The 23,615-nt window shown below is 45.3% G+C and overlaps 3 gene segments (V, D, J or C); all 3 read right to left on the bottom strand.

The window, feature by feature from the left end:
- Positions 1–209: 209 nt before the first annotated feature.
- On the bottom strand, positions 210–975 carry LOC112621703. The segment is given in 2 exon segments: positions 210–748; positions 838–975. Coding segments are annotated over 2 exon segments (630 nt in total).
- A 10,932-nt stretch (positions 976–11,907) lies between these two features.
- LOC112620220 lies at positions 11,908–12,758 on the bottom strand. The segment is given in 2 exon segments: positions 11,908–12,494; positions 12,605–12,758. Coding segments are annotated over 2 exon segments (525 nt in total).
- A 2,716-nt stretch (positions 12,759–15,474) lies between these two features.
- Positions 15,475–16,169, bottom strand: LOC112621702. The segment is given in 2 exon segments: positions 15,475–15,920; positions 16,034–16,169. Coding segments are annotated over 2 exon segments (495 nt in total).
- Between the last annotated feature and the right edge of the window lie 7,446 nt (positions 16,170–23,615).

Below are 23,615 nucleotides of genomic sequence, written 5' to 3'. Positions count from 1 at the left end.
ATATAGGAAATGCAGGCTGTGACTAAGACGACTTTAGGGTTCAATATGAGGAAAATCATAGAGAGGAAAGCATCTGGTACCGAGGTAGAGATGGGAGTCTAGATGGATCTGAAATATAAATCCTGTTTCACCTACGAGGCCTCAGACTCAGGTGAATGACTAGGAAAGTCAGAGCTGGGAAACCTCTGGCCCCAGCCCGAAAGGACAGCTCAGAGGAAAGACCAGAGGGGGACAAAGAAGACATCTGAGGCGCTGGGACCAGTCCAGTCCAGGCTGGGCCAAGACCGACTGCAGAGGCACCTGGCACAGACCAAGACTGGCATTGCCCAGGCCCACTGAGGCTCCAAAGTTTCTGGTGCTAGGACCAAGGGCATTGCTGAGTCTGGGGTGAGGAAGAGGGCAGAGCCTCCCCTGCCTTTATGTGCAGAGAGGAGACGGCCGTGCAGCACTGTGGCTTCACTGCTGGCACAGAAGTACATAGATGTCTGGGAGGGAGCAGCCGACTCCAACCTGAGCAGGAAATCCTTTTTGTTTAATCTGGAGGCATTGTAGCCATTGGAGACTTCTCCTTTCTCAGTGCTACCTTCACCAGCTGAGTAATGAATCAGCCTCAGTCCCATGCCTGGGTCTTGTCGATACCAGTACATGCGGTCATGGTTCATATCCTGGGCACACTTCAGTGTCATGTTCTGTCCTGTCTTCAGGACTTGGAATTTTGGGGTCTGAGTGACACCAGCATTCACTGGACCTGTAGAGAAGAACAAAACTGATGCTGCAGCCCCAGTGGGAAGGCGCTGGGCCTTGAAATCTATGCAAGGGGCCCTGCCCAGGACTCACCTGGCCACAGGAGAGAAAAGGCCGCACAGCACAGGAGCCTGATGCTCATGGCACGGGCTGCAGGATGGAGGGGTCTTCTGGGTCTGTGCATTGATGAAAGGGGAACAGGTCTTTCAAGGGCATCATTCTGAGACTTCATACTCCCTGCCTGGGCCCCAGAGCCTTCCTGTCAGGAGTGGCCACGCCCCTTCCCCAGATGGTCAACTTCAAGATAAATTCACCAGTGAAGAGTTTGGATGGGAAGAATGCCTTTGTCTGAATTGGTGCAAGTGTACCATTTTTTTTTTTAGATCTTTTGGTAATTAGTTTGTAACTCAAAGTATATTTTATATTCCCATGATGGTATAATTACTTGGCTTTGCACAGTGGCCCACGCCTGTGATCCTAGCCCTTTGGGAGGCTGAAGAGAGCAGATCACTTGAGGTCAGGAGTTGGAGACCAACAGGGCGAAATCCCATCCATACTAAAATACAGAAATTGTCCAGGCATCCTGACGTCACCTGTACTCACAGCTACTCAGGAGTCTGAGACACCAGAATCACTTGAACCAGGGAGGCAGTGGTTGCAGTGAGCTGAGATCGTGCCACTGCACTCCAGCCTGGATGACAGAGTGAGACTCCATCTCAAAATCATAACAATCATAATAATAACTCATTAATACACTGATATTGGTTATCTAAGTATTGCTATAGTCTAGAATCTTAGAACACTTCCTCATGTCTTCCTGGTGTTTTTGACTCCTGTGTCCCAAATACTCCTTCAAGTATCCTTTTCTAATTTGCTTAATTGACCTTAATCCTGTTTAAAATCCTTTGTCTATATGGTTTTTCTCTGTTAGCGAGTTTCCAAATCCTAGGGGCAGGCTCATCAACATTGGAGGAGTCATTTTGTTCTGTTTCTTGTCAATTCACTGACAGATGGGACTCCTGACAAACCCAGCTGAGCAGCCTCAGCTCAACCCAGGGCTCTTGTTTCTGTGCCTGGGGTTAGACCACAGCAGATAGAGCCACCTCACACTGCTGACTGCCCTCTCTGTGTGGACGATGGTGGCTGCCCAGCACTGCCCATGATCTATGGGCACAAAGGTGTCCTGATGTATAAGGTACTTGGGGGGACAGGGCAAGACTTTAAGGTAAGGAAGAATGTACCTGTCATTAATTTAGTAATAAATAAAAAGGAACCAGCCCAAATGCCCATCAATCAACGAGTGGATAAAGAAACTGTGATATATATAATATAAAATATATATAATATAAAAAAGATATATATATATATATAAAATTAAATTCTCTGCAGCCATAAAAAGGAATGAATTAACAGCATTTGGAGTGACCTACCTGGATGAGATGGGAGACTATCAGTGAAGTAACTCAGAAATGTAAAACCAAACATCGTGTGTTCTCACTGATATCTGGGAGCAAAACTATGAGGACACAAAGGCATAAGAATGACACAATGGACTTTGGGGACTTCGGGGGAAAGAGCGGGAGGGGGTGAGGGATAAAAGACACAATATGGTGTAGTGTATGCTGCTCGGGTGGTGGGTACACCAAAATCTTGCAAATCATCACTCAAGAACTTACTCATGTAACCAAATGCCACCTGTACCCCAATAACATATGGAAAAATAAAAATTAAATTAAAATGTAAAAAGAAAAATATTCTCTCATGGCCTGCAGCCATGAACATGGAGTGTTTTTGGTTTTTGTTTTTGTTTTAAAAAAGGAGCTCCAAAACTGTACCTTTGGTGTACACAGCCCCACATTTGGAAGGACCCTGCACTTAGTTTTAAACTCTGCTGTCATGATCTTCAAATTCTCAACAGTGTTTGGACAAAGACCTGCCAGTAAGTTTTGCCACTGGTTGTAAATACATTATTTTGTTTCATATTCTGCTTACCTCCCCATGTGCTTGTTTCCTTTCAGCACAAGAGCACAACCAGGGTCTGGGTCACTCAGCATCTATGGAACTTAAGAATAAAGAAAACAGAAATTAAAGTCACAGCAAAGGACCACCTAGTACTGAAAGTCACAGCTGGAATCAAACAAGCCCATGAATAGGTTCCATATCTGTGTCCAGGACTCTGGTTCAGGAGACAGAGAAACACACAGCACAGTGGCCTGGTGCCCAGGGCAGGGCCAGAACAGGAAGATCGATTTTAGCTCAAGGCTCAGGTTTTACGAGTTGGACACTTGGGGTCAAGTCAAAGAGAACCCTTCTCCCAATAAGACATCATCTGTCAATGAAGTCGCTGTGATGTTGGTTTGCTTGACCCCAGCATGCTCACTATGTGAACACGAAGCTCAGCTGCATGTGTGTCTGATGGGAACTCAAAATAATTTCCTTAAAAATGATTAACTTTTGTCAAAACATGACATAAATTTGTTTGATTGAAAGAGTTGATGAGAAAATAAATGAATGAAAATGAATAAATTTTATAGAATCAGCTTCTACCAGCTGAAAAGACCTTTTGAGGTTATTTCGGCACAACATCCATCTCCAGATAGAATTGTCCCTACCATGGGTCAGGTAGCTCACATGGCTTCAACCCCTTCTAAAACCTGAAAACCTCCCAGGAACTCCTCCCTGCCTTGATTACTTAGCTGTGTATTCAAGGGGATTAATCAGATGAGGTTTGACATTTGCATTAAAAATATTTGCGAACAAAATGACTCTCCAGTGATAGAGGTCACATCATTGGTCGTTGGGACAGAGAGAGGCATTGCAGAGGGGAGTGAGAGACTTTCGGGGTGAGGCAGATACATCTTCATAGAGGTGGGGTTGCATATGTCGATATATGTTGCTCAAAAATCACTGATCTGTTCATTTAAAAGGTGTCGTGTTTACTTCATATCATTTATATATCAAAAATGTTGATTTTTGAATGTCTGAGGAGATATGTATGCTACATCCTCTAGTTAATTTTATCAAATGAATTATCAGGCATATATATTTCCATTTCTGTGACTTCTGAGTACTCAACCTAAGATTTCTTTGCAGAATGTGTCCATATCTGTCTTTGCACATTGGCATAGTGGACGAGGTTGTCTGAGACCAGCAAAGGAAACCAAGATATCTAGGCTTCTACTATATGCTAGATACTTTATGCCATTAAAGGTTATATAGATCTCTGCTGATGGAGAGTGTTAGTCTCATTTTGTAGATTTAAAAAAAAATGTTAAAGCTAAACTTAACCCATTAAGAACTGGCCTCAGATCTTGATGAGCTGGTGTTAGAGTGGAAGTCACGGCTGGGAGTCATGGTGCCTCTTCAGACCTCTTTCCCTACACCACTGTCTCCAGGGTAAACTGATCTCCGACTACGATGCTATTAGAGTCAGCAGGTCTAAAAGGGGTGTAGGGGAAAACATTCCAATTTATTGTAGGTTGGCAGCTTTATGAAATATTTTATAGCATAGAGCTATAAACACAGAACTTAGACTGGGCAGGGATGGAGTATCAGTACTACATCCTAATAGCTATTTAATTTGGTCAAGTTATTTAACCAATGGGCCAATTGTCTCACCTGTACCATGAGAAAAGCATTTGTGTCTTAGGGTTTCCTTCTGACAATTGAATTTCTAAATAACTGAAACTTCCCAAAAGAAGGAGTTCTATTTTGTGTATAGTAAAATAACAGTAAATGGTGGAATCATCATTTTTTCTAAGTCTTGCCCATGGAGTAGAATTGAAGTGTGAATGTGCATTAATGTAATCCATGCTTTCGGTTCTGCAGATGACTATGCCACTCATGTGACAGACGGTTTCGTAGAAACAGTGAAAGACCATAAATATGGTATATTCATACAATGGAATATTATTAAGCATTAAAAAGAAGAAAATCCAGCCATTCGTGATAGCATGGATAAAGCTGCAGGACACTGTGCTAAGTGAATAAGCCTGGCATGGAAAGACAAATACTGCATGATTCTGCTTATAGTAGGCTACCTAACAGCCAAACTCATGAAAGCAAAGATAAAAGTGGTGATATCCAAGGGCCAGGAGTGGAGAAAATGGGGAGTTGCTGTCAGCAGGTGTAAAAATTCAGTCAGCAAGATGAGTAAGATCTAGAGAGCTTCTGTACAACCTTGCACTTGTAGATTACAATACTGTGTTATACACTTAAAAATCTATTTAAGATAAGGATCTCATGTTCCATGTTCCTACTACATTAAATTAAAATGCTGGCAAAAAATGGGGGAGGTAGCTAAAGAGAGAAAGAGAAAGAAAGGGAAATTTGTATAATTCAGAAACCAAGTAAAGTACTTTGAATAAGTAAAACTAAAATAAAACAAAATAAATTTAAGCCTTAATACTCTAAAATGAAATATTTTTTATTAAACAATTTTTGTCATGTTTTATCTTATGCCATAAAATATACAAAGAAAGGGCCTCAAAAACTTCATTGAAGAAAAGATATAAAATAAACTAACTAATGAATAACAATTATTCATGTTACTTTTCCTCAAGGTAGATTGCATTAGTTATAGAAAGTCTACAATGTAGAAAATTTTATCTTTCTTTTTGCTGCCATGAAGGATGAATGGATATGCTTAGCCTGGAAGTCATATGTTTCTTGGACTTGTCAAAGAAGAGGTTATAATGGTCACATAGGAGGCATGACCTTCCCCTCCTGCTAACGGGACCCGAAAGAAGGAAGCCAGGTGAGGGGACAGATGTACAGAGTAGGGGAGGGTGGAGAGGTGTTGGAGAACACACGACAGCCAGTTATTAAATATGAGACCAGGGGCAGCTGCCTTCCCTCAGATACAAAAACAGGCAAAATAATAAAGATTTGTGATTTCAGTGAGCTTTAAAGCAGATCACATATAGAAGCAGCAGGGAATGTCTGGGAAAGAAACGCCTGTAAGCTTGGCAGGGCCCGAGTCCCTCTGGCTGGAAGCACGTGCCTCACAGTTACTTCCTGAATGGGGCAGGAAAGTTCCTTGGGGGAACTGGCCTTTCCCAGTTACTCTCTCTGCAGGCCACCCCTACATGCTGCTACCATTGGCAGGGCCCAGGCTTTGCTACTCCAGGAGATCTTCCTGTCCTACACAGCCCTGAAACTAAAGGTGGGGCTGGTGGAACACAGTCCCCACATGCCTACATCACACCTGCATTTCCTCTGTCCTCCCTGTCCCAGGCCTGACACTCATTCCCAGTCCTTGCCATCCCAGCCCCTTCATCCTCCACTCCCCATGCAGAGGCAGAGACACTCCCTCCTTGGTGCAAACTGAAGACTCTAGCACCCCTGCCCTTCCTTGGCAGTGAGGGGTCTGTGCTTAACTCCACATGTCCAGGCCCTACTTAGGGAATCCCAAAGGGTGCCTGATGCCATCAGGCAGCCCATCATCCCCTTCAGCCTTCTCCTGGCCACCCTCCAGCCCTACCCAGGGTTTCTTACAGCACTGTGGAGCCACAGCGCCACCAAGTGGCCAAAAATCCGCAGCCTCATGGATTCACATTTGGCCTAATGAGCTCAAGATGGTCCAAAGAAGGAACAGATGCCCTGTTCTCACTCCTGCAATCCCTACCCTCTCACACACCCCTCTCTATACTTCCCCAGAAGCGTCAATCTAGAGTTGACCTTAAAGTCCACCTTTAGCTAGTGGAGGCAAAAGTATGCATTAACCAACATTTTGATTGCAAAATAAACAATGTTACAGCACTGCAATTAGTATGCTAGGAAGGATGAGAGGAGCCTGAAAAATAGAGGTCACAGATTTAAACAGTGTGAAGATATCAAATAGACCTAGCTTGGAAACTGTATTCAGTTGTTCCTTTTGATTAATCAGACCCATGTTTTCATATTTTGTATTTAAATGAATTATTAGCAAATTTTACATAGTGTATTTTAGAAGGAAAATTCTTAGATTTTTATAAATGTATTTCTGAACTTACAAAATCTTGCAATAAACAACGCTTTCAGCTGTAACTTCGGCAGATTCAATTGGCTGTGACATTTCCTGTCACTACGCAGAAGTGTCTATGAGCTCCACCACTGACCCAGTACCTCTCAGTAATGCGACCCAGAGAAATTATGTCCATGTGAGTGAGTCTCCACAAGAACTCACACGCACACACGTACATGTACACACACACACATGCACATGCACACACACATTCACACACACTATATCTTTTTTTTTTTTTTCTTGAGATGGAGTCTCACGCTGTCGCCCAGGCTGGAGTGCAATGGCAAGATCTCGGCTCACGGCAACCTCTGCCTCCCGGGTTCATGAGATTCTCCTGCCTCAGCCTCCCAAATAGCTGGGATTACAGGCACGCATCATCACACCAGCTAATTGTTTGTATTTTTAGTAGAGACAGGGTTTCACTATGTTGGCCAGACTTGTCTTGAACTCCTGACCTCATGATCCACCTGCCTCAGCCTCCCAAAGTGCTGGGATTACAGGTGTGAGCCACCGAGCCCAGCCACATACAATATCTTTTACTTGCCAAAGATGATGACATTCCCTGACTGAGCTCAGCTGACTTTCCTTTCGGTGTTTTAGGCTGATTTCTGAAGAGCATCTTTGATGATGTTACAGCCTCATCAAATCTCTAAAGATGTGGTTGAGGAAATGTGGTTATGACAAGGAATATTTTTTGCAGGATCATGAGACTGGATAAATATAACTATAACGTGATTTTCTTTGCTCCAAAAGAACATTTGCAAATTGCAGCATTAGACACAGTTACGGTACTTCACAGCACTGCTCATCAATCCAAACTAGAACGACACAATTGCTCAGAATATTGCAGAGGTTGCATGAAATCCTGAGGCTATTCATAATCACTCTCCATGATACTTCAGGTAAGAAGAATCCTTTGTGAAGGGAAGGCAGTGATTAATCATACTCCAGGACTCAGTATAAGTAGGATTAACTTACTCACTTTACAAACATCAAATAAGATCAATTATATACTTGGCTTTTCCCATGAAAATAAAGGAAAGAGAGTGATACAGTACAGTCCCAGGGAATGTCACAGTAGGACGTGAAGGGGGAGGCAGGTGTGAGCCTGTTCTTCACAGATGATCAGTACCTGGTAATGTCTTAGGAGAACAAAGGTTCGTCCAGGCCATGGAAATAGCGAGGACAAACGCAGAGCATATAAAGGCTGCTGAGTTTTAGGAAATGTTGAAAGAGCTGTTTGGTCACAGAAGGTAATTGGATCTAGGTGATGAGCGTTAGAAAGGCATTCCAGGGAAGTAGAATTTATTTGAGGAAAACTGGAGCCTTTACCTGTTTACCATCAAGGGTAAAATGACCTCATCTGTGCTTTGGAAGGTACTTGAGTGTGTCCTGAAGAGTTCAGATTCAGGCCAGAAGACCATAGGGAAGACATCAGAACCAACTCCCGGACTCTCACGCCAGGCAAGCGGCTCTTTGGTGATATCCCCAACTGGGACCAGCCACCAGTGACGTCAATTGCTGTGAGTTCTTCTTTTATGTTCTCTAGATACTGAAAATTTGGGGAAGGGTGAGAAGAGAGCTCATGGTGCACAGAACACCACTTCTTATCACCTTCTGCCTTATCTCTATTTTCAAAATCTTTAATCATATTCTCTCTCCTCCACTTTCCCAAATCTCAATTTCTTCACCCTAAATTATACAAAGCAAACCCCTGTGATTTTACCTTCAACACGATGCTACTATCAACAATCTTGACTCCAGAATGAAATTCCCTGCCCTTAAAAAGAGAGCGCCAGCTGTTACATGATGAACATGTCCTCTACCCCTGTAGCTTACAGTATCAAGCAGAGAAGGCGATTCTGCAGTGAACCTACTGGAGCAGCAGCATCTTCTGAGCAGAGCTGCCTGGCCTTATTTCCTTCAGCCCCGAATGGCAGAAAAGCCCGAGGTTGCTGGATCCAGCATCATGAAATTATTTTTTCTTTCTCCCTGCAGTCCCCAAGTTCTCACATATATCAGGGCTGAGGTTGCTCCACACTGGGGCAGGCAGGTTTGTGCACAGGATGCGGTTGGCTCTGCAGGGCTGTCCCAAACTTCTGGGACAGAGATACAGGGCCAAGTCTGCCAGCTCCAAGGTGATCATGTTCAGCTCAGAGTGATAGTCAGGGAACTGGTGCCCTGAGAAACAATCAGAGAAGTTTCCTTTTACTCTCTGTAACCCATTATGATATTTTAACAATTACTGGAGGCCCTGACCTGGAGCTTGTTGGTACCAGGACACACTGTTATGCCCAGAGACAGGGGAGCAGCTCAGTGTCACTTGCTGTCCTCTTGTTTTGATCAGAGATCTTGGAGTTTGGGTGACTCCAGCCTCTACTGGGCCTGTGGGAAAAGCAGATGGAGGATGAGCACAGGAGACAGTGTGGTGGCACCTCCCCAAGGTAAAGTGGAACACACAGGGGTGGGGCAGGCTCAGAATGGGGTGCTGTCCTGTCTGCAGGGACTCACCTGCTCCCAGGAGACAAAGCAGGGCCCAGCAGAGCAGCATGGAGCCCATGGCACAAAGGGGCAGGCAGCACTGTGTCTGTGCTTAGGGTTTGGTCCTCCTGGGGAAGAGCTGAGTTCTCAGCCTTGCTTTTCCTGGTGGGAGGGGCATCCTATGATGTCACTCTCCTATGTCCTCCCCTTGCAGGCCTCCTGAGGTCCACTGCTCTCTGTTCTGCACAGCAGAATCCACTGGGCCTGTGAGGGAAGGGGACAGAGGCTGGGGCAAGAACACCAGAGGGAGCCTGAGGGTGCCTTGGATGAGGCTTGCTTCAGAGACATCCCACGTGTGCCAAGGACTCACCGGGTCCCAGGAGACAAAGGCCTTCCCATCAGAGGCACCTGGAGCCCATGGCCGGGTGGGACAGAGCTGGGCAGGAGTCACCCTGCCAGGGGTGCTGGTTTTGGGCATTGCATCTCTGATCGGATGTCAGCCTGTGATGTGACTGCTGTGATGTCATCGTCTCTGCAGGTCCCCACGCACCCTGCCAGTCACATTAAGGAATAGTGTATTATTCTACTGTAAAATGAATACTTAGAAATGTTTGAGTTCAATTAGATAAAATTGCCAGATTGCTGGCCAATCCTTACCTAGAAAAAGAAACAAAACAGAATATATAGATTACTTCAGAGATGCCTCATATCCCATGATAAACAACTATTATATTTCACATAAGAGCAGGCCAAGATAATAGTATAAAAATGACTGAAAGATGAGAGCATGGATCTGACTTCTCCTAAAGTTGCAAACTAGCATCGTCTCCTGGCTCCTTCTCCAGATGAACCCGATGAGACAAGAAAGAAACATCAATATCAGAAACTAACGAATAACGATGATAATCTTTTGGGAAGACTGAAGCTATTTCGCACAGGAGTATAAAGAATATGAGTGGTGAGCCCAAGACTGCAATGAGAAAACAGGATGGTGGAAATGGTTTAAATCTTACCTTGTCTGACTCCCTCCTTGCATGGAGACAATCTTATTTACACTTTCATTTTAGAAATCAGATTAGAGTAACTGATACCATCGGGACACCAAGAACACCAAAAGAAAGATAATTTCTATCATCTGAGTGCTTGTGTCCCTTGAAATTCATATGTTGAAATTTTAAGCCCTGATGTGATGAGATTAGGAGATAAAGCCTTTAAGAGGGAATGAGGTCATGAAGGCCTAAGGGGTTAGTGCCCTTGCAAAGAGACACTAGAGCACTAGCTGGCCCTCCCACCATGTGAGGATACAGTGAGAAGGAGCCATCTATGGATCAGAAAGTGGGTCCTCCAAGCCACGCTCTGTCTCATCTGTGACATGGTGGCTAGGGGTTTAGCTGACTCCAGGTTCCATGTATCCTGTGGAGTAAACAGGGGCCTGAAATGGAATGAAACATAACTTTGGAACTGGCCTTAGGTAAACAGGATAAGAATTTCCCAAGCACTCTCAGGACTCACGTGCTCCAAAGAGACCAAAGATCACCCTACATAGAAGCGTGCTGTCTCTTCATGGCAGAATTGGGCAGGGCTGAGGCCACTCCCAGCTGAAGCTCTGGTCATTAGCCGTGCAAATGGGGAGATCTTGTGAGGTCACAGTGTCGGCTGCAGCCACAGACTCAGGATGCTGCACTGGAGGAGTGGGAGCCTTAGTGGCACACTGGACACGGATGTCTCCAGGCTCGGCCTCTGTGTTCTCTGGGGGTGCACGGATTCCCCCAGGCTCGGCCTCTGTGTATCCTGGGAGTGCACGGATGCCCCCAGGCTTGACCTCTGTGTTTCCTTGCGGTGCAGTCCTGCAGACCCTGTGTGAAATAGTGCAGTTGAGGAGCCCCCAAGAAACACAGAATTCAGGAGACCTAGGCAAGCTAAGACACAAAGAGAACGGCCAGGACCCACTCTTCTCCCTAAAGGCCAATGTAAAGCTACAATCCAGAGACACTGAACTCTGAGCCTGATGATTTAACATGCTGGGAATAAAGAGACCAGAAGGAGAAAACATCATCTTCCTGTGTCAGTGTGGAGAGGAAATCCAGTGAGGAGTCGTGATCTTAAACCAAGGACGCTTCAGGTCAAGAGAAGGAGAGTACACGAGTGAGGAAGCTTCCAGACCATGGTCCACGGGATCTGAATGGATGGGAGTGGACAGAGGCAAGTTTGCTTCCTGCAGGATTCAGAGAAGGTGTCTGTGCGGATATGGAGCTTTGATCAGGGCTGGAATTTATGCTGTAGATTTGAGTTTACATAAGAAAATTAGAGAATAGACAAGATGGAAGATAGAATAACAGAACTGGTTTGACGTATTTCTCAAATCCATTCCCCAAAACCTGGGTTATCTACTGTGCTCTCCAGCTGCCTCCTGCCCTGGGACCCTTGCCTGGAAGTTACCTCTATGATTCCCCCAAACCCAGTGTTGCTTGACCTTGGGTGTCAGCAACTTATGACAGAAGGGACCCCTTAGTTCCGGAGAAAGAGAGGCTTGGAGACCACCAGACATAAAGTGTCAGAAGAGCTTGGCTCCTCACAGGACACTGTGTGGCCCATTGCAGGGTATGACTGCGGTGACACAGGTGGTTGTTTAGAGGGTCTTATAAAATCTTAAACTAAACAATCCCCTTATAGCTTGCTTTATTTTACAATTTAAAAAGGGATTTTAAAAAGACTAGATCTGAATGTGTTTATCGTTTTCAAATCAGTTGACAGGGCAGAGTCACACGCTAAAGAAAACCCACACTCTAAATATGAGTACGGGATGTAAAGTTGCCGCATGGATGAAGTAGCAGGTGCTGTGATGTTCTGAAGCTTCTGTCGGGGCTCTTGCAGGAAATGCTCACCCGAGCCCTCCGTGGCCCCCACAGCTTCCTGGCAGGCCCCGAAGGTTTCTGCATAGGAAAGCGATGACTCTGCAAGGCTGTGTCTTGGCTGCTGGCGCAGAGATACAGGGCTGAGTCTTCTGGCTGCAGGGCGCGTAGGTGAAGGTAGAAGAGAGAGCTGTCTGGGCATTCAGGTACGAAGCGACTGGGCACACTGTTGTTTTCAGCTGGTTCTTTAAAGTTGTAGATAAACATGAGCTCCGGTGGCTTCTTAGCTTTCTGCTTGTACCAGTACATAGCATTGTGCCCCAGATGTTGTTCACATTTCAAAGACTTCTTATTTGTCATTCCCATGACCAGGTGTCTTGGTGTCTGGGTAACTCCAGTGTCTGTGGGGACTGTGGGGGGAATGGGACAAAATTCAGGCAGAGCCCAGGAGGAGGGTTGTTGCTGCAGTCACAAGGAAAAAGCCTGGAGATCGAGGACAGCTGATTTGAAGCCAACTCACCTGCTCCCAGGAGACAGAGAACCGCACAGCAGAGCAGCCTGCAGCCCATGCTAGCCTCGGGTCTGAGATGGGGCCTCTGACTGGGGTCCTCTGGGCAAGGGGCTGGGCTCTGGTCTCCTTGGCCCTGGTTGGTGGTTTTTCCTGTGATGTCACTGCTCCTGACAGTTTCCCCAGACCCAGGGGATATTTATTCCTGGAGGTTTTACATCCTTTCTGGGTCCTGATAGAAGGTAGATTTGAATTGTCTGGGCTGGGATGAATGGGCTGGGCAGAAAGGGCAGAGCCAGCTTTTTATTCCCCAAGGATATTCCTCTGGCAGGGGCTCCTTTGCTCTCAGCTGCTTCCTCATTATGTGGATCCTCCCTCTATCTCTGTCCCCCTGTCTTTCAGGATTCCTCTCAAGGACAGACCACTCCCATTCAAGGAGTCTCCTTCTCCCCGTGGGATCACACAAGACAGCGCCATTCAAAACATCCCTTCCCTCAATGTCTAAGCACGGTACAGCCCTTTTTGCCCGGTTCTGTGGAGGGAGGATGACTGCATGACCATGGATGCAGTGTGGACCAGCGCCCATCATTCAAGGATATGACTGTGATGCCAACCAGCAACCAGGCAGTGGGGAGGGAGGTGAGGGACACGACAGGGATGAGCCACCCTCTGTCCCTGAAGTGGAGGGCATGGGGCTTGGCTGGGCTTAGGGCTAACATACACAGGATGCTGAAAAGGAACAATGCAAGGTGTGGGGTGCACGGGAAAGGGGAATCAGCTTGAAGCTGATATAATAAATAAACACAAAAGATAAGTACAAATAAACACAAAAATGAAATGATTCGTAATCCCTAAGTGATTTGAACCATCTACTGTTTTAGTACATATTTGTTACTATTTTGTAATGACAATTTGATTGTAGGATTAGGGTTGTAGTTATAAATCAGTTACATAAAAATCTATGTTGGGGGTAGAAAGGCATTACCGTGATGAAACTATGGGTTGATAATTTAGAGATTTTTAAACTTGGAGATGTGCTGGGCCAGGAGGAAAGTATTAGATTGCTAATATTCTCATGTGTAAATTGTTTTGGATTATTTTTATGTGGCCCTTAAAGCAAAGAATGTAAAGGCACGTACATCAGAATTTAAGAAAAGTGGTTGAATCGTCTCCTCCTGAACAGGTTCCACATATGAGAGACCTTCGACCTGCTATGGTTGGATTTATTTCATTCTTAGATGAGAACCTAACATCAACCTGATTTAAAGGCTAATGTTGTTACTATTAAAGTTATTATGATAGGAGTCTGCTTCAGCAAGGAAACAATTCTTGGCCCTTCCACCAAGAAAGAAAAAAAATTGAATTAAAAAAAGTTTGATTGCATTGTGTGGCTCTTAATAAGTGAACCAAATTTCAAGGATTTTTTTTTTAAATGGAATTCAACCTACCTTGAATAACAATGACAATGAAAGGCTTGACTGCCCTGAGGTCAGTAGCTAACATAAACCTTTCTCAAAGCACAGGGTGGGTGATAGGTGAGTTTAAGTCATCTGAATTCGGGACGGATCTGAAGAGGAGAATGACCTCAGGCCAGTCAGAGTTGTGAGAAGGAAGAGCGAAGAGTGGAATGGTAAATGTGAAATAAAGTCAAGTAAACATGTCTATACCAAATAGCAGTACTATATGTGATTGAAGCTAGGACACAAGTGACTCCAAGACAGTTGGGATTTAGGACACAGTGTACTAAAAAGGAACCCAAAAATCATATGTAAGAAACCTGCCCCCCACTTTTTTCTCCTGAGCCAGATCCGAAATTGTGTATGCAGAGGGTGGCAGACCCGAAGGCTGAGCAGAGAACAAGTTCTGGAAGGCTGAAGACAAGGGCAGAGATTTCAGAAGAGCCAGGGCATTCAGACCCAGTTACAGTGGAGTGATGTGGTGAATACACTGTGATTCCCAATAAGACCCTGGGAAGGCCATGCGCTAGCAATGATGACCACGTGCTGGGGCTCCCTAAGAGGGAGGGCGAAGTTGAAATAGACCCTAGCAAGTCCTACATTTAACCCTCCCAGAATAAAACCCAACACTCTTTCCAAGAGATAACATAACCCAGAGCCTCAAGTGTATATCGTCCACAATGCTTTACATAAACCCTTTCTTTCATGGAGGATATTTAGAAGTCTCCTAATCCTTCAGACCACCCCAAAATCTATCTCCTTTCTGATACATACTACTTTCAGTGTTCCTGTACCAAAATATCAGTTTCATCATGTTGTTTCACTTGGAGTAGGACCAGTGGCTCACCACTGCCTAGAGATTTGTGTCCAAAGTCCTTTCAGGTCTCCCAATATCCCCAGTCATCTGACTATTGCCTGCTCTTGAGGAGAGTTCAAGATGACCTTCATCAGAATTGGGAGCGACGCTTGCTGGTCACCCTTCTTGAAAAGAAGGAGCCTACAATGCACAAGGCTGCCTCCACTGGCTTCTCCTCAACGCTTTCCAGTTTACCTATTGCCATGGAATTTCATGCCTCTCCAAATATTTCTCTGTTAAATAAAGTACTCACTGATAATCCAAATTGTCTCTTGATCTTAGAAATGCTTTCCTTCCCCTTCCTTTATGCTTATGCTCATCAACCATTTTTACCAACACTGCGTTTGTAATCATAACGTTAGCTAAAATATGTACCCATATGTGCAGCCGACAAAGATAAGAAATGGCTTCTCCCATCAGTTAAGATCTTCAGTGCATGGGACAGGCTCCTGTTTTGTTAGCTGAGCCCTGATACTTTGCTGACTTTGTTGTGAACTCCTGCTTTAGCTGATAAACAGAATTCGGAGAGTTTTGTGTACATCAAATGGAGAATTGCCACATCAGGTGCACTAACCGGCTGTGCTACAGACTGAGACTCCATCAGAGGCCGTCAGGGAGTGGAGACTGGAGCCTTGGGTGCAGGTGCACACACTGGCCCACAGCTTCCTGGCTGATCCGGGAGGTTTGTGCACAGGGATGTGGTGACTCTGCAGGGCTGTGTCTTGGCTGCTGGCACAGAAATATACAGCAGAGTCACCAAGCTCCACGGACTTGATGTGAAGATTTAAATGAGCTTTGTCTGGAGACTTAGGTGAGAAGCGATTTGGAACTGTTTCATTTAAAATGGGCTCCTTATTATTGTAGATAAACATTATCTTCAGCAATTTCTTAGAGTCCTGCTTATACCAATACATAGCATTATGGCCCAGATTTTGTTCACATTTAAGGGACTCGTTTTTTCCTGTCTGCATGACCAGATATTTTGGAGTCTGGGAAACAGCTGTGTCCAAGGAACCTGTAAAGGAAAGAAGCAGAATTCAGGCAAATCCCAGGAGGTAGCCTGCTGTCGTCATGGTGAAAAGGTTTAGGGACTCCAACAGGATGATGTCACCTGGGCCCAGGACTCACCTGCTTGGAGGAGGCAGAGGGCCACACAGCAGAGGAGCCTGCAGCCCATGGCAGAGTCAGGCAGACCAGGCAAGGCCTGGGGCAGGATTCTGGTGTGCAGTGGTGAGAAGTCTAGGCTGTGCTTTCCACTGCCGCTGGGAGGGGCTGCGCCAGTGAGGTCAAAGCCTGTAATCATTTCCCCATTCCCAGGCTCTCCTCTAGCATGGCTCCTGCTTTTCACGCCCTGCACTTGCTGCTTGAAAGGATTTTTTGGAATTTCTGGGAATAGTTGAGAGCCTGGACTTGTGGCCTCCAGGATGTGTCTCTGACAGTCATTCCTGTGTCATCAGCCCCCTCCCTCCCCGCTCCTTACCTGGGATCTGACCACCTCCTCCCTTCCTCTCCCTTTTGGGCTCTTCTCCCAGAGTCAGGCTTTTTTTTGGGATTTCCAAGAAGTCAGGGAAATTCCGAATGCTTTTTAAAAAGGTGAAGCATGAGCCTGAAGTGAAAACAAAGTGTGTTTCAGGTGTGCATCCTGGAGGTCTGTCAATGCCACCTTCTTTCCTATCTCCAGGTGTCTTGGCATCATCAGATCTTTTGACATCTGGACAAGTCTAGCTTCCGTGGGTCTCTGTAGATAGGGAGAGAAGTTGGAGATGGAAGCTGAAAGGGAGTCTGCTGATGCTGTTTTGATAGAAACATTTGCTCAGGCCTAGGAGAGGGGTTTCCTATCACTGTGGGGAGCTCCTGGTCCAAAGACTCAGAGGACCATCCAGAAGGGGAACAAGAAAAAACTTCTTTCTAGCTTAATTCCTTGATAATTTAGAGTGAGGAGAACGGGGCTGTAGTTCACTTTTGGTCTCCTAAGAAGATTTCCCTCAGTTATTATTCTCTGCAAGATCCCCGATGGACCCCTGGCCGGCCAGACTCACTTCATGGCAGGGCTCAGCTGTACTGGGCTGAGCTGGAGCAGAGGCCCAATGCCCAGAGCCTCTCTTTTTCCTCTTGGGAAGGGGTCCTCCATCTGTGCCTGCTTGTGGGCTCCCAGTCTCCCCAGCTCATGCCTCGTCCTTTCTGATCCCATGCGGGCTCGAGTGCAAGTCTGACAGTCCAGGCTCTTCCCTAGGACAAAAGCGCCTGCACATCAAGGCAAAATGAATAGTCTGTATTTAACCCTCACACTTAGAGCCTTGACTAGCATTCTCTGCAGACCACATTTTCTCTTGTTTTAAATAAACCCAATCTTTCTCTTAACCCTCTGCCATCCAGAGAATTGTCTCCCCTTCCTCCAAGTTCTCTGAATCTCAGCAGAGTCACAGCTCCGCCTTGTGGTCAAAGTGTCAAACATGTCTAGGCTCAGTCCCATGGTGGACCAACGGCAGCAGGGCAGGGCGGTCGAGGTCTTATTAGAGACACGTGAGGGGAGACTAGAAGCGCTTCATTCCTCACTCTCTTCAGGAAGCTTCCACCATAATACAAACATACAAACCTACAAACTCAATTGCACTTCATCTTTAATAAATAGAAAAACAGACTTTCAGAGTTAATAGACTGGATGGTTGCAGAACAACATTCCCACCAGAAACAACTAGAAAAGCTTAACAAAATATAAAACAGAAATGTTTGAAGGCACTTGGAGCTACTGAGGCAGTAAGAGCTTAAGAGATTTGGATCTCGTAGAAACTGGATAAATCTAAAAGACAACAAAAATCCTACTTTTTTTCCCTTAAAGTCATTTGCCAATTTCATTTTGCTGGCTGAGAAGCTGAGAAGAAAGGGAGGACTGACGGGCCAGAGGCTTTGAGGAGTATCCACCACCTTTCTGGCCTAGAGAACATTTATGTTCAGTGTTCCTTCTTCTCAAGATATGTTGCATCGGTTACAGGAAGTCTACAGTTCAGAAAATTACTACCCCCTTTTTTTTTCTTTTTCTTTTTTTCTAAGTGTGTGTGTGGAGTCTAGCTCTGCTGTCCAGGCTGGAGTGCAGTGGCACAATCTCAGTTCACTGCAACCTCCACCTCCTGAGTTCAAATAATTCCCATTCTTCAGCCTCCTGAGTAGCTGGGATTGCAGGTGCCCACCACCATGCCTGGCTAATTTATTTTATTTCTAGTACATACATGGTTTCTCCATGTTAACCAGGCTGGTCTCGAACTCCTGGGCTCAAGGGATCCACCTGCTCAGCTTCCCAAAGTGCTGGGATTACAGGTATGAGGCACCACGCCTAGGCAGAAAATAACACTTTTTTTTTTTGTCTCAGTGAAGGATGAATGGATATGCTCGGCCTGGAAGCCAAGTGTTCCTTGGACTTCCCAGGGAAGAGATTCTACTGATTATGTATGAGGCATGACCTTCACAACCTGCTAATGGGGACCTGGAAAGGGGCAAGCAGGTGAAAGGACAGAGCTACAAGGAAGGGGTTGTGCAGAGGTGTTGGAGAGAGAGACTTAAGCCAGTTTTTATTTTATTTTATTTTGACACAGAGTCTCACTTTGTTGCCCAGGCTGGAGTGCAATGGCACGATCTTCGCTCACCGCAACATTTGCCTCCTAGGTTCAAGCAATTCTCCTGCCTCAGCCTCCCAAGTAGGTGGAATTACAGTCATGCACCACCACACCTGGCCGAGTTTTTATATTGTTAGTAGAGACAGGGTTTCACTATGCTGCCCAGGCTGGTTTCAAACTCCTGAGGTTGGCCTCCCAAAATCCTAGGGTCACAGGGCTGAGCCACTGCACCCAGCCTTCAGCCAGTTATTAAATATGAGACCCAGGACAGCTGATTTCCCTCAGATACATAAACAGGTAAAATAATACTTATCCTGCGTGATTTATGTGACTATTAAAGCAGATCACATGTAGACGCAGCAGAGAGTGCCTGGGAAAGGCCTGTCAGCTCTCCAGGGCCTAACCCTTCTGGCTGGCAGCATGTGCCTCACGGTCACTTCCTGAGTGGAGGCAGTAATGATTCTGGAGCTTCTTACGGTAACTGGCCTTTCCCAGTTACTCTCCCTGCAGGCCACCGCTGCCCCCTGCACCCTGTGGCAGGCCCCAGGCTCAGCTGCCCCGTGCCTCTGTCCTGCACAGCCCCGAAACTAAAGATTTGGTGGGTGGAGAACAGGCCCCACATGCCCACCTCACACCTTACTTTCCTCTGCCTACCTGTCCCTGCTGTGGCACTGATGCCCAGCCCTAGTGGCCCAAGCTCCTTCACCCTCCACTGCCCATGCAGACACAGAGACACTGTACTCTTTGGTGCAAACTGAGGCCTCAGGCACCTCTACTCTTCCCTGGCAGTGGGGAGTTTGTGTTTAACTCAAGATCCACTCTGAATCAAACCACTCCCCTGAAGCCAGCAGGCAGCCAAGCATACCCTTCAGCCCCGCTCTCCTGGGTCACCCTCCCAACCTTCTCCAGGGTTCCCTGCAGCATTGTGGAGCCACAGCGCCTCCAAGCGGCCAATGTTCCACAGTCTCATGGATTCACACCTGACCTGATGAGCTCAAGATTGTCCAAATCGGGAACAAAGATGCCCCATTCTCACCCCTGCAACCCCCATCCTCACACCCTCTATGCTTTCCCCAAAAGGCCAATTTAGGGTTGATCTTCAAATTCACCCCAGGCCAAAGGGACACGGGAACCAATCTTTTGATTGCAAAATAAATAATTGTCACACTTAGAGAGGAGCCAGAATTAAACAGACCCTTCATTAAACAGTGTGAGGATGTCAAGCTCACCTAGCCCAGAAACACTGCACTGTTCCCGGATCCTTTTGCTCAATCAGACCCAATCTTTTCATATTTTGTATTTAAATTAATATCACTAAATTTTACATCATGTGTTTTATAAGAGAGGATTTCTCGATTTTACAAATTTATTTCTGAATTTGTAAAATTTTAAAATAAACAACCCTGTCAGCTATGACTTAGCCAGATTCAGTTGGCTGTGACATTTCCTATCACTCCCTGGGGTTAGGAAAGTGCCTATGAACTCTACCAGTGACCCAGTGATGCTTAGTAAATGCCGCCCACAGAAACTATTTGCATCTTCACAAGAAAACACACTCACGACTGGGCGCGGTGGCTCATGGCTGTAATCTCAGCACTTTGGGAGGCCGAAGTGGGTGGATCACGAGGTCAAGAGATCGAGACCATCCTGGCCAACATGGTGAAACCACATCTGTACTAAAAATACAAGAATTAGCTGGGTGTGGTGGCGCACGCCTGTAGTCCCAGCTACTCAGGAGGCTGAGGCAGGTGAATCGCTTGAACCTGGGATCGCTTGAACCTGGGAGGTGGAGGTTGAAGTGAACCAACATCACCACTGCACTCCAGTCTGGCAACAGAGCAAGTCTCCGTCTCCAAAAAAGAGAAGAAAGCAAACATACTCACAGTCACAAGCTCACAAGCATGCACACACAATACATTTTAATGGACAAGTCTGTTGAAGTTCAATTACCGGCACAGCTACTTTTCCTATCGGTGCTTTAGGTTGGTTTCTGAGAAGGACCATTGTTGATGTTCCCAGTCTCACCGAATCTCTGAAGATGTGGTCATGGAAAGTGTGGGTATGATGAGAAATATTTCTCAGCAAGCTCGTGAGGCTGGATAAATGTTACTAAAACATAATGATTTTCTTTTTTCCCAGAAGAACATTTACAAATTCTGGCTTTAAACACAGTTTGGGTACTTTAGAGAACAAGTCATCAATTATGACTGTGAAGACAGAATTACTTAGAATATTGCAGAATTTGTGGAGAAAACTGAGCCTATTCCTGGAGACTCTCCAGTCTATTTCACATAGGAGAAGTCTCTTGTAAAGAGAAGATAGTAATTCATAATATTCCACAGGTCTATATAAGTGAACTTCAATTTATTCATTTTATAAACATCAGGCAGTTTCCATTTTACTCTTGGTTTGGCCTATGAAAACAAAGAGAGTGATATCATAGAGTGCCAGAGAATGCCAGGGAGAGAAGTGAAGAGCAAGACAGGTGGGAGCCCGTCCTTGACAGATGGGCAGCGTCTGGCCCTGTCGTGGGAAAATGAAGTTCCTTCTGGGCCATGGAAACAGTGAGTGCCAATGCAGAGGATGTTAAAGGCTGCAGTTTTCCAATATCTTCAAAAACCGTTCGATCACAGAGGGCAATCAGATGTGGATGACAAGTGTGAGAAAGCATTCCTAGGAGAGCAGAGTTTATCTTGGGGAGAAACTCAGAGCATTTTCTCCTTCAAAACCAAAGGCAATTTGACCTTCTCTGTATTTTGGAAAGTGCCTGACTTCCCTGAGGCGTTAAGATTAGGGCCACAAGTCCAGAAGGAAGACATCAGGACCAACTTCATGTTCTTACACCCGACAAGAGGCTGTTTGGTGTTTTTCCCAACTGGAACTGGCTGCAACGTGATTCCAGTAGCTATCAGTCCTTTCTTCATACTTTCTAGGTGTTGAAAACTTTTGGAGTGGGGAGAAGAGTGTTCATGGTGCACAGAACACCACTTTTCATCGCTTTCTGCTCTGTTTCTATTTTCAGCCATCTTTGATCAGGTTCTCTTTTCTTGACCTTTCCCAAATCTCAGTTCCTGCTTCCTCAAGTATATAAAGCAAACCCCGGTGACTCTACCTTCTTCACTATGCCATTTTCAACAGTCTTGACCCCAAAATGAAATTCCCTGCTCTGAAAAAAGAAGGCCCAAGCCATGAAACCACAAAAAGTTTCCTCTATCCTGGTAGTGTACAGTGGCCGGTGAAGTCAGTAATTTCTCAAAATAAATAAATAAATAAATAAATAAATAAATAAATAAATAAAACAGTGACCAACCCTAGACAGACAGAGATATGTGACCTTTTAGACAAAGAATTCAAAATAGATGTTTTAAGGAAACTCAATGAAATTCAAGATAAACAAACATGTCCCCCAAAATGACAATCAATGTTACCATAGAAATAAAGATAAAAGACTGACCAGATAATGAGATAGCTTTATTATCTCCAAGGTCATCTTGACCTTCAAGAAGGGGTCAAATATGTATTAACAAGTGAAAACTGGAATATAAACAGTAGGATCATTTGCAAGGCAATAAACAGTATCTCACGTGGAAAGTAAGGATGGATATAATCAAGACCAGCAAAAGGCCTGCTACGTGAAATGAGTAACTTCTACAATGCACATTTGCTGATCTGAGCAGTGGAGAGGGAAGGGATTATTCTGGAAGAGGTAGAAGAGTGATGTGAGATAAGGACACACTGGTGCAAAATAGTATCATTAGCAAGCAGAACCTGCCAGGGGACTGGGGCTTATTTGACTTTTCTTTCCACTGTCCTCTGTGAGAGCTCAAATGCACCATTTTCTCTTCTAACGATTTGCTCCCACAGCCCTCACTCCACCCGAGTTAGAAGCTGCTGGTATTTACTCCTCTGCAGTTTCCCATGGACAAACTCCCACTCCTTCTTTGTGGAGCAGGGTCTAAAGTAGACGTCATCCCTCCCTCCCTCCTAATTCCACAGTGATTGGCATGAGCCTCTCTCACAGCATGTGCCACCTAACTCTGCATCTTTTCATTCCAACTGGATTGAAAGTTAGGTGTGGATCTGAACCTTAAACAACACCTTCATCATAGGATGTGTAAATGACTGCTTTCACTGTTCTATCCGTGAATAAATGCACAATTAAAATGATTGTTTAAATTAATTTAACCACAAAAACCTTCCCAAATGCTGTAAACAATGCAACCACAAAAGAATTGCTCTCCTAAATTGTGAGATTGTAGAATGAAACAATAAACAAAGAAAATTATGTCAAATATTTGAGAGGAGCCTCAGAATTTTAATCCCTTTTATGCAAATATCATTTGACACCATGCCTCTCTCTACCTGAGAGAAAGAACCAGCTTCTGCTCGTCTTTTGATGTGGCTTAATTTCCCTGAGGTCTTTAACTCAAGAAGACGGGGGTATTTTCTTTGTAAGAATGCTTATATTACTTATACATTATATCACATTACCTGTGCCCCATACCTGCTGGAGACTGTGGAAATCTGGAGGGAACAACCTCGGTGATTCTGCCCCAAGAGAAGGGATTCTCTGGAGCTCTGGATGACATCCTGGGACTAAGACGGGCGGTGGGAGTATTGTAGCTTGGAGAGGATAATATTTAAGGTGAGTATGATCCTTCTGACCTCTCATCCCAAAATGAATCCAAGGTCATACCTGACTTGTCAGGGGCTGCTTAGTTTCCTATGTAAATTAGTCCGTGCTGCAGGGTCTGTCAGTGCCACAGAGGAACAGTGGTGCACTATAGTTTAAAATGACTCACAGCCTAGAGCTTCTGCTTGCCCCATCTCTGTTCCCAGTGATTGCAGCATCTGTATATTTCATGCAAGGAAGGATAATTTGAAAATAATGGACTGGTTCACTGTTTCCTTTAGCTACATTCCAAATAGTTGTCTTGTTTCAGACTGGCATGCTCATAGGAGACACAGACCCACAGAGCAAGGGAATTTGGAGATTGGATAGAAATAGGATCACTTGAGATTCCCTTAGACTATGGCTTCTAGGAGCAGAAACAGAGGGAAGGTGGATTCTGAGCCTTTTTGGCCCCTTAAGACATGCC

The sequence above is a fragment of the Theropithecus gelada genome, chromosome 3 (assembly GCF_003255815.1).
Source record: "Theropithecus gelada isolate Dixy chromosome 3, Tgel_1.0, whole genome shotgun sequence".
Taxonomy (NCBI): Eukaryota; Metazoa; Chordata; class Mammalia; order Primates; family Cercopithecidae; genus Theropithecus; species Theropithecus gelada.
The sequence above is the reverse complement of the archived record's forward strand: the minus strand, read 5'-3'. Positions and strand labels throughout refer to the sequence as shown.